The 10,936-nt window shown below is 30.5% G+C and overlaps 2 protein-coding genes across 3 annotated transcripts; both read right to left on the bottom strand.

The window, feature by feature from the left end:
- LOC110266095 lies at window positions 942-1,923 on the bottom strand. The gene is made up of 3 exons (XM_021109978.1): window positions 1,559-1,923; window positions 1,398-1,484; window positions 942-1,089 (listed from the first exon to the last, which is right to left on the bottom strand). The coding sequence occupies exons 1-3, from the start codon at window positions 1,793-1,795 to the stop codon at window positions 1,033-1,035; spliced, it is 381 nt and encodes a 126-aa protein (XP_020965637.1). The 5' UTR covers window positions 1,796-1,923; the 3' UTR covers window positions 942-1,032.
- On the bottom strand, window positions 3,007-10,384 carry LOC107612174 (E3 ubiquitin-protein ligase MIEL1). Of its 2 annotated transcripts, XM_016313989.2 has the most exons (15): window positions 10,047-10,383; window positions 9,757-9,976; window positions 9,450-9,636; window positions 8,496-8,776; window positions 8,332-8,419; window positions 7,953-8,012; window positions 7,800-7,832; window positions 6,901-6,978; window positions 6,741-6,784; window positions 6,567-6,607; window positions 6,367-6,449; window positions 5,874-5,965; window positions 4,042-4,153; window positions 3,478-3,614; window positions 3,081-3,444 (listed from the first exon to the last, which is right to left on the bottom strand). In XM_016313989.2, exons 4-14 carry the CDS (start codon window positions 8,639-8,641, stop codon window positions 3,510-3,512), a joined length of 882 nt encoding a protein of 293 aa, XP_016169475.1. In that variant the 5' UTR covers window positions 8,642-8,776; window positions 9,450-9,636; window positions 9,757-9,976; window positions 10,047-10,383; the 3' UTR covers window positions 3,081-3,444; window positions 3,478-3,509. The 2 variants fall into 2 exon arrangements, with proteins under 2 accessions (XP_020965626.1, XP_016169475.1); XM_021109967.1 differs by having other exon boundaries at window positions 3,007-3,614; window positions 10,047-10,384.

Genomic DNA, 10,936 nt, shown 5'->3' on the forward strand with positions numbered 1-10,936 from the left:
TTGAAAATGTAAAAGATATACTATGTTTATTAGATATACTAAAAAGTACCGTGAATTTTGAACTATGTACACCGAAGTATGTGACACAACAAATTATACACAGAGATATTTGATATTTGACTCAATAGACTATACACAAACATATTAGACGTTGACACATACATTTTTACAGGTCATTTTTCATGAGATTGTAAAGATATTTTTAAAATATAGCAGAATTCAGTATTTTGGACTGCTACGTATTATGCACAAAAATATTTGATATTTACACGTACGCTTTTATAGGCACATATCATTTTTCATGAAATTCTAAAAGTATTCTTAAAGCAAGATAGAATTTGGTGTAAAAACATCTCATATTAATACATATATACAAAAGCATAATATACACAAAGACATCTGATACTACTGATAGATATAGTTTTACATGCAGATTGGATTTATTATTAATTGGTAATTTTTAAAATTTTTTTCTTAATAAAACAACGATAGAAATAAATTTTAAAAAATTAATTTAAAATATTTTAAATTTAGACAAAAAAATAAAAAAATACACATATTTTTTAATGTACTCATTTTTTACGCCAAAATATTTTTTTTTCTATAATAAAATCATGAGTACTCCTATTTTTTTTATGATAAATTAAAGTTATTTTACTTTTTTTTTTTTGTTATTTCTAAATCAATCCGAAACAAATCTTGTATCAAGATAAAAAATAGTAAGAATAAATGACCATTTGTACTCATGAAAGATGAAAACGTTGACATATGTATCCATACTAAATTGAAACTAAACTTGTATCCATGCAAAATGCCTTCTGTGTGACAAAAGTACCCTACTTGGCACTCCAACCCTCCAAAGACAGGGTACTTTTGTCACACGGAAGACATCTTGCATGGATACAAGTTTAGTTTTCATTTAGTGTGAGTACATATGTCAATATTTTTATTTTTTATGGATACAAATAGTCATTTATTCAAAATAATAAATATTCAACAATTTTTATATAATAACTTAATAAGCATACCTGTTTAATTTGATGATGTGGTAATGTCATGTCTTAAGCTTCGGAACAATCCGATATCATCCTACAGAGAAATATGATAGTAAAATAAGTTCCAAATAAAGAAAAAAAAAAATGGAATGCCACAACATAAGAACTAAAAATAATGATTTGAAAGTCGTATTGAAAGGAAATTGACTGTTTCTCAAAAATTGTAGTTTGAATCAATTGATATTTACTTTTATACTTTTTCCACAAATATATTTTTCAAATTAGTCTAACCAACACTATCTTAACTTTTCAGATACAAGAGGGCCAACTTGAGAAACAGGAAAGAAATATAAATATCTCAGAAGTAAAACTTAAAAAAAAAAAAAAAAAAGATGAACTGACCTTTGTCTCACTATAACAATGACAACAGTAAAAAATTTCGTTGCAACAGGGGACCTTATACGGCATCTTCTTCGGTAATATTGACATCTGCAGAGAAACTTAAAGTTTCAACCAAAGAACTGAAACAAAAATATGCAAACTAAGTGAACATGAGATTTTACCCATGTTCTATATCCTCTCTCTCGCAGGTCATTGATCTTTTCATGTTGTTTTGATTGACAGATTGTACCCTTCTCCTTCAGATTATACCCTTCTCCTTCAGATTGTACTCTATATTTCATGTTACTGCATTCAAATAGCTGCGAAGATTCAGAGTATATTATTGTTACCTCTTCCATCATAACATATATGCAAACCACTGTATAAAAAGACTCAAAATACATTATTGGACTATGCATACTGACGATGGATGTAACGCAACAATTCGACTGTGCAGAAATAGAGATTGGGATATGTCACACTCACAGATACTTGCTTCTTCTGATACTGACCCGTGCTCTTATAGGACACGTCATTCTTTGTGAAATAAGAAAGGTATTTCTGACACACAGTAGGTATTTTAAATTATGCAATATACACAAAAATATTTTATATTGATACATAATTTTACATGCCAAGTACTATTTTTCATAAAATTTTAGAGGTATTTCTAAAGCATAACAGAATTTGATATTTTGGATTATGCAAGATGTCCCTGATATTTTGGATTATGCAATATGTCTAGGGACATCTGGTATTTTGGATTATACAATATGCATAGGGACATCTGATATTGACACATAGTTTTACATACCCATTTTTTAAAAATTATTTTTTTTCTTAATAAATATTAAAATAAACAATTTAAAATATTTCAAATTCAGACAAAAAAAACAAAAGAAAATGCACGCATTTCTTTTTTAATGTATTAATCTTCTTTTTACAACAAAATACTCTCTTTTCTATAATCAAATCATACATACTCATATATTTTTATGATAAATTAATATCACTTTATTTATATTTTTTGTTTATCCTAAATCAACCGGATCAAATCTTATATTAGAATAAAAAAATATTAAATACGAGATAATTTTTATAAGACATAAAATTAGGTTTGAAAATTTTTTTATTATTCATAAGTAATTTATTAAAATTTTTGAAAAATAATTTTTAAGAGTGTAATACCTTTATTTTTTAAATTAACTGAAAATGGTTTTAAATAATCATAAACGTTGTTAGTAAAACAAGTTTTAAAATTTAAAATAATTATAATATAAATAGATAGATAAAGAATTTTGATTTTGAATGAAATTTAGTATTAATAATTTAATTAAGAATAAATTTGAATATTTATAATATGAGATTATATTAAATTTTTTAATTTACAAATTAACTTTAAAAATTCTCTTTAAATGCTAGTTATCTTTAAGTTAACTTCACTGTAAGATCCATAAACACTATCATTTTAAAAGTTTGACGCTATAATGATAACAAATATGAAGTTAGTCCATAAATCAGTGAATATTTTAACACAAAACGAAACAAAACTTCGAACGTTCTACAACCAACACGGCAGAAGACACAACCAAAAGAACAAAATATGGCACAGAATTTCATATGAAATATATTCGTGAAACACGTCGTGTGTGTGTATATATATATATATATATAAATAATCCAAACTAGACAGACATTCAGATCTACTAAACGGATATAAGATAAGATAGTTCCTAGTAACATTCCACAACCATAAAGCTAATTATAGAAGTTCACATTATTTCACATATCACACCTAAAAACACAGTTAAAAGGGTAATTGCAATTGGTAAAACACGACAAAGTGGGCATTGTTACATTTCATTTCATTCATTGAGAAAATGTATTACTTTTCCCTCTTATGCTTTGTGAAGGAAGTAGTGGCAACCCAATGTTTTAATTGTTCAACACGACAAAGTTGAACATGTGCCGACCCAACTAGGCTTTAACGCCATGTTCATTACATGTTCAAGTTGTTGTTCCAATTAAACATGGGGTTGCCACTACTTCCTTCACAAAGGATAAGAGGGAAAAGTAATACATTTTCTCAATGAATGAAATGAAATGTAACAATGCCCATTTTTCTCTTCAGCCTCAAGTTTGTCTTGTGTTGTAGGATTTGCAATTCAAGCACTTTTGAGCAATAAGATGGTACTTTACGTTACTAGTTCTACCACAATCATTGCAAAGGATCCAAACCTGTTTGAAAGAAGAAAAATAAAAGGACAGAAAAAACCATGATTAGTTGTCCCTCATAATCAGAAGGAAAATACACACAAAATCTTAACTACTAAATTCACATACTCATGGAACTATAACGAAATTCTAAGTATTTATAAAATTTTGCCAGCTATTAAATCTTTAGTGAGTATTTTTGTTAGTTTACTTTTTCAAAAACTAATAATAAAAATACATGAAATAGGGGTGTCACAATTGCTCCTCACAATCTTTCCCATTAGATTGCAATGATCAGTTGAGCACAATTACCATACCCATTGACTTTAGAGAAGCATCAGAGAACATAAAATTGGAGAAATTGTGTTAGTTTACTTTAGAGGATCATCGCAAAACATCAAATTTCTCCAATTCCCTCATTAGAGGCATAGAAAATACAGAGAAAACTAACCATTTTATTTTGATATAGTTCAGGCATTGGTGTAGCAGCAATCTCCAAGTCAAACTTCTCCCAAACCTTTGACATATCAAAAACTGACTTTGAGCAAAGAGGGCATGCATACCTGAGATGTTTAAAACAATAAATAAATAAATAAACGCAAGTATCAGAACCAATGTTTTTCGATAATAAGACTTAAGAGAGCAGATACTAATAAACGAGTTCCAACTTTCAATACAATACTCACTGTAAATGCTGTCTCATTTCATTCAGACAGTTGATATGGATTGTATGTCCACATGGCAAGACAGCGATTTCATGCATCGATTCGAACAAATACTGCAAAACCATCACATTTTGTTGGTAAACATGTGTTAGCACCCAGCGGGGGAATAAATGTATATTGATCGACTTCCGGGAAGAAAATATCAAATTTTAATAGTCGGATTAATAGTCAAAATAGTTCCTGAGAAGTGTGCGTCAAAATTTAGTGATTGAAAGATCAAATGTTTCCTTGGTTCATGAAAGATATAATTGTGAATATGATTGAGCCTTCCATCAATTAGATGATGACATGCGGCATAATCATATTTCAACAAAAATCTAATTAGCAAAGGACTAATTCGAGACGTTTAATCTTTTGAGGACCAAATTGACAAGCATGTGGACCATTTTGACTATTAACCCTTTTAATAGACCAATAGGAGCACATTACAAAATTAACAAAGACAAAATTTAACCTCAAAACAAACAGGACAATCATGATGCATTGCCTTCTCCACACAAGCGTGACTATTTTTCAGCAGAGTTGAGTGGCAACAACCTTGGAAGAAAAGAAGTGTTGTTAGAATGATAGTTGGTAAAGAAGCTTACGGGTCAAGAATTAAGACTAGTGTTGCTACTTTAAAGCAAAGCATGAAAATGTAAACAATTGACTTACCACACTTGTCGCAGTGGAAGTAATTTTCAGATCCTCCAGTTCTGTATTGAAACATTTCAGAATCATTCAATAACTAACGAAGAAAAGTACCCTAAACCAAATGCAACAACACTAGAAGTGCATACAATGCTTTTTGAAGAACATGCACAAGGAAAATGTTCTACTAATTCATACCTGCAAATTCCACAGCCGCCGCAATGGTATTGTTTCTTAGATACCTGCAGCAGATAAAATAAATAATATTATCATCTCGTATATTCTATGTGTTGATTTTTCGAAAGAGTCATTAACTTGGATGTTTAAGGGATTGTCAGCTCCGGAACGAAATACTCACATCGTCATCAAAAAGCTTGCATATCCCGCAAAAGTACTTGCCCATACAAACTCCACAATTAATGCAGTTTTGCTGAACCTGGAATCAGCAGGAGTCAACACAAGAATAAACTTAGTTCATGGCAGGATTCCAACTTACAAAAGGCAAGAACTTTTAATAGATGATTGCCTGTGAATAAATGAATAATTGAATAGTTTCAAACACCTCAAAAAGAATACTAACAACTCTGCACAAAACATGTTAAAGGGCCTTCATGAAGTGATTAGCTTCAGGATTCCTTTTAACTATGCAGCTTTTTCTTTCTTCTATGGCTATGAACACTTGTGCTTACTCGCATGCAAGAACGGATCAAAAGGGGGGGGCAAGTATAGGCCTTGGCCTCCCAACTTTTTTTAACAAAGTTAATTTTTATAGACATATCAAAAACTGACTTTGAGCAAAGAGGGCATGCATACCTGAGATGTTTAAAACAATAAATAAACGCAAGTATCAGAACCAATGTTTTTCGATAATAAGACTTAAGAGAGCAGATACTAATAAACGAGTTCCAACTTTCAATACAATACTCACTGTAAATGCTGTCTCATTTCATTCAGACAGTTGATATGGATTGTATGTCCACATGGCAAGACAGCGATTTCATGCATCGATTCGAACAAATACTGCAAAACCATCACATTTTGTTGGTAAACATGTGTTAGCACCCAGCGGGGGAATAAATGTATATTGATCGACTTCCGGGAAGAAAATATCAAATTTTAATAGTCGGATTAATAGTCAAAATAGTTCCTGAGAAGTGTGCGTCAAAATTTAGTGATTGAAAGATCAAATGTTTCCTTGGTTCATGAAAGATATAATTGTGAATATGATTGAGCCTTCCATCAATTAGATGATGACATGCGGCATAATCATATTTCAACAAAAATCTAATTAGCAAAGGACTAATTCGAGACGTTTAATCTTTTGAGGACCAAATTGACAAGCATGTGGACCATTTTGACTATTAACCCTTTTAATAGACCAATAGGAGCACATTACAAAATTAACAAAGATAAAATTTAACCTCAAAACAAACAGGACAATCATGATGCATTGCCTTCTCCACACAAGCGTGACTATTTTTTAGCAGAGTTGAGTGGCAACAACCTTGGAAGAAAAGAAGTGTTGTTAGAATGATAGTTGGTAAAGAAGCTTACGGGTCAAGAATTAAGACTAGTGTTGCTACTTTAAAGCAAAGCATGAAAATGTAAACAATTGACTTACCACACTTGTCGCAGTGGAAGTAATTTTCAGATCCTCCAGTTCTGTATTGAAACATTTCAGAATCATTCAATAACTAACGAAGAAAAGTACCCTAAACCAAATGCAACAACACTAGAAGTGCATACAATGCTTTTTGAAGAACATGCACAAGGAAAATGTTCTACTAATTCATACCTGCAAATTCCACAGCCGCCGCAATGGTATTGTTTCTTAGATACCTGCAGCAGATAAAATAAATAATATTATCATCTCGTACATTCTATGTGTCGATTTTTCGAAAGAGTCATTAACTTGGATGTTTAAGGGATTGTCAGCTCCGGAACGAAATACTCACATCGTCATCAAAAAGCTTGCATATCCCGCAAAAGTACTTGCCCATACAAACTCCACAATTAATGCAGTTTTGCTGAACCTGGAATCAGCAGGAGTCAACACAAGAATAAACTTAGTTCATGGCAGGATTCCAACTTACAAAAGGCAAGAACTTTTAATAGATGATTGTCTGTGAATATATGAATAATTGAATAGTTTCAAACACCTCAAAAAGAATACTAACAACTCTGCACAAAACATGAAGTGATTAGCTTCAGGATTCCTTTTAACTATGCAGCTTTTTCTTTCTTCTATGGCTATGAACACTTGTGCTTACTCGCATGCAGGAACGGATCAAAAGGGGGGCAAGTATAGGCCTTGGCCTCCCAACTTTTTTTAACAAAGTTAATTTTTATATAAAGTTATTATATATTATATAATTTTATTTGAAAAATAGAGTAAGTAATTATCTTACATAATTAAATTATTAAACTCAAAAATAAGTAACAATCCTTAAATTGAGAAAAATATTATTGTCAATCACTTTTTGATTAAATAAATTTCTAAATCTTTAAATATTTAAACTTTTTTTTTTAAATATTTTTTCTCTTAATTTTCACACCTATTATCATATAAAAATACTTTAATATTTATAATAACTAAAAAATTTTTAATAAATTATAAGAACTAAGATAACTTTTTTATATAACAAGTCCTTATTAGTATTTCTTTAATAAAATAAATATTATCATTATATAATATTTTAATTTTTGACCCCTCCTCTACCAAATTCCTGGTTCCGTCCATGCTCGCATGCATAAAGCCATAAAGGTATTCGTATTTCTCTTACTAGAAAAAAATAAAGCTTTATCACAATCTATGCTAATAGCATGATCTTCCCTTATAATTAACAAGACTTACCTCTTGTTCAATCCCACAAAGTGAACATATCACCTGGAAAACAATCCAAAAATATTCAATCGAATTGTATTAACATGTGAAATAACAGAAGGGAGAAGGAGCACAAAATTTTTGTGATACTCAAATTATCGGTGTTCAAATAAATAAGCATACATGTTTAACTTGATGACGGGGAATGTCATGTCTAAGCTTCGGAACAATCCTGATATCATACTGCGGAGAAACATAGATGGTAAAATAAGTTCCAATTAAAGAGAAAAAAAATGGATTGCCACAACATAAGAATTAAAAATAATGATTTGAAAGTCCTAAGTATTGCAATCTGCTACTAAAAGGAAATTGACTGTTTCTCAAAAGTTGTAGTTTGAATCAATTGATATTCACTTCTACACTTTCTCCACAAATATACTTCTCAAATTAGTCTAACGAACACCACCTAAATTTTTCAGATACAAGCGGGCCAACTTGAGGAACAAGAAAGAAATATAAATGTCTCAGAACTAAAACTTGAAAGAAAGGAAGATGAACTGACCTTTGCCTCATTATGACAGTGGCGACAGTGGAAAATCTCGTTGCAGCAGGGGGCCCTAATACGGCATCTTTTCCGGTAATGTTGACATCTGCAGGAAAATTTAAAGTTTCAACAAAAAAGAACAGAGACAAAAATATGCAAACTAAGTGAACATGAGATTTTACCCGTGTTCCATATATCCTCTTTCTCGCAAGTCATTGATCTTTTCATGTTCTTTTGATTGACTCAATTCTTCTCCATGCATGCACTCTGCATTTGATGACAGGTTGTATACTTCTCCCTCGGATGAGTACATTATTGTCGCCAACATATGCAAACCACTGTACAAGAAGGCTCAGAGTACTAAAAATATGCATACTGATGATGGATGTGACACAACAACCGACTGGGCAGAGATAGGGATAGCTGGGAATCTGGGATGTGACACATTCACAAATACCTGCATCTGACAATGACACGTGCTCTTAGAGGACACACGTCATTTTTTATAAAATTGCAAAGTATTTCTGAAGTACAGTAAATATTTTGAATTAGGCAATATGCACAAAAATATCTGATATTGATACATAATTTTACATGCCAAGTGTTATTTCTTATGAAATTCTAGAGGTATTTATGAAGCACAAAAGAATTTGGTATTTTGGATTATGCACAAAGGCATCTAATATTGACACATAATTTTACATGTCCATTTGATTTATTATTAACTAATCATTTTTAAAAATTATTTTTTTCCTAATAAATATTAAAAAAAAAAACAATTTACAATATTTCAAATTCAGACAAAAAAAAACAAAAGAAAATACACACGTTTCTTTTTTAACGTATCCATCTTCTTTTTACAACAAAATACTCTTTTTCTATAATCAAATCATTCGTACTCATATTTTTTTTACGATAAATTAAAATCACTTTACTTATATTTTTTTGTTTATCCTAAATTAACCAAATCAAATCTTATATCAAAATAAAAAATATTAAATACGAGATAATTTTTATAAGATAAATATAAAATTAGGTTTGAAAAATTTTTTATGATTCATAAGTAATTTATTGAAATTGGTTTTTGAAAAATAATTTTCTAAAGAGAGTAATACCTTTATTTTTTCCACCCAAACCTTAAAAAGTTTCGGATCCACGCACCCAATTTGAAATCCATAACTTCAGCCAAACACAACCTTATACATCATACACCAATTGACATCCGGCCATCACTAATCCAGAAACAAAATACCTGAAACTGTTCACCACTACCTTATACCAAACAGCCATCAACCATCACTCAAACACCAACAGATCCTCAACCTTCATCAAAAAACAGAAGCAGATTTGGAAAAAAAAAAATATTACAGTTTTTTTTGTAGTAAATAAATCAATTTTTGATAAAAAAAAATTAAGAAAAAAATGTGTTGACAAAAAAAAAACCTTTATCTTCACTGAGACAGAACTTCCATCAGCGGCATCGTCTGTCTTTCTGCTCCGATCTGTCTTTACCGAACGCTTTTTCTGCATGCAGCAGCACCACGGCCCTATTCTCACTTCTCTGCGCCGCTCCTCTGACTTTTTGCTCTTAGCACCACTCACCGCTGCCATTCTTCTTCTTCTTAGCCGCTTCAACGACCATCACCATCATCTCTTTCTCTTTCTGAAAAAAAAAAATAAATAGTAAATAAAAAATTTACTGAGTTTAAAAAAAAAAACAAAATAAAATTTACTCTGTGACCAGAAGCTTGCATGCACAGCCGGCGTTGTCTCTGGTTTCTTGTTCTTCATCTCTGCTGTTCGCCTGAAACAGAGCAGAAAATCTGCCTTCTTCTTCGTCACCTCTTCTTTCTTCTCACCGTCGTCCTCTGGGTCGTCACTGTCACCATCACCGTCGAGCTCTTCCTTACTCCTCGCCCGGCGAAGTCTTTTCTTAATCGCCGGTGACATCTCTCTTCTTCTTACCCAACCCCTCTGTTTTTCCTCCCTCTGATTTCTAACTTTTCTCTTACTCCTCTGATCCTTTCTCTCTCTCTCCCTCTCCGTTTATTTTCTTTTAGTTTTTATGACGTGTGAGTTGTGAATTGTGATTGTGTACTATTACTATACATGACCTTTACCTATTATTCCGTTCTTCCAAAATATGTAGTAACTAAAAAGGAAAAGGACAAGTTACTTAAATAAAAGAGTCACCTTTGCAAATAAGTTCTAAAGTTTTTTCTAATATTTTATTTAAGTTTTTAATGTTGGTTTAATGTTATTGTGATGTTATAGATCTGTTAATATAATTAAAGATAGATAAAAATGAGACGATTTTGAAACGTTAGGAATGTAAATAGGATGAAAATGTTGAGGACAAAAATAACATAAAAAAAATTATTTTATTTTTTAATAATATCAATTTTTTATCGCAGGTAGTTATTCAATTATTTTAAATTACATTTAATCACATTACTTTCATTTTAAATAAATTTATTTTTTTTATAATTTTACTTTTCAAATTTTTTATTCTTAAACATTAAAAAATTTCGATACATTAGAGATAAAATTTACAATTTATACTTTATTGTATATGTATATTTTTTTTTTTCAAATTTATTTATTAGTCATTTTACAAACATTT

This window comes from Arachis ipaensis, chromosome B08, assembly GCF_000816755.2.
Source record: "Arachis ipaensis cultivar K30076 chromosome B08, Araip1.1, whole genome shotgun sequence".
Lineage (NCBI taxonomy): Eukaryota > Viridiplantae > Streptophyta > Magnoliopsida > Fabales > Fabaceae > Arachis > Arachis ipaensis.

What these genes read in the sequence shown, in the direction of transcription:
- LOC110266095 (XM_021109978.1), bottom strand. Translation starts at nt 1,795, where the DNA reads ATGCATAGTCCAATAATGTATTTTGAGTCTTTTTATACAGTGGTTTGC. An exon ending in AGAGAGGATATAGAACATGG is followed by an intron (nt 1,485 to 1,558) that starts GTAAAATCTCAT and finishes GTTTCTCTGCAG; the next exon opens with ATGTCAATATTACCGAAGAA. An exon ending in ATTGTTATAGTGAGACAAAG is followed by an intron (nt 1,090 to 1,397) that starts GTCAGTTCATCT and finishes ATTTCTCTGTAG; the next exon opens with GATGATATCGGATTGTTCCG.
- LOC107612174 (XM_021109967.1), bottom strand. Translation starts at nt 8,641, where the DNA reads ATGTTGGCGACAATAATGTACTCATCCGAGGGAGAAGTATACAACCTG. An exon ending in AGAGGATATATGGAACACGG is followed by an intron (nt 8,420 to 8,495) that starts GTAAAATCTCAT and finishes ATTTTCCTGCAG; the next exon opens with ATGTCAACATTACCGGAAAA. An exon ending in GCAAGCTTTTTGATGACGAT is followed by an intron (nt 6,785 to 6,900) that starts GTGAGTATTTCG and finishes TATCTGCTGCAG; the next exon opens with GTATCTAAGAAACAATACCA.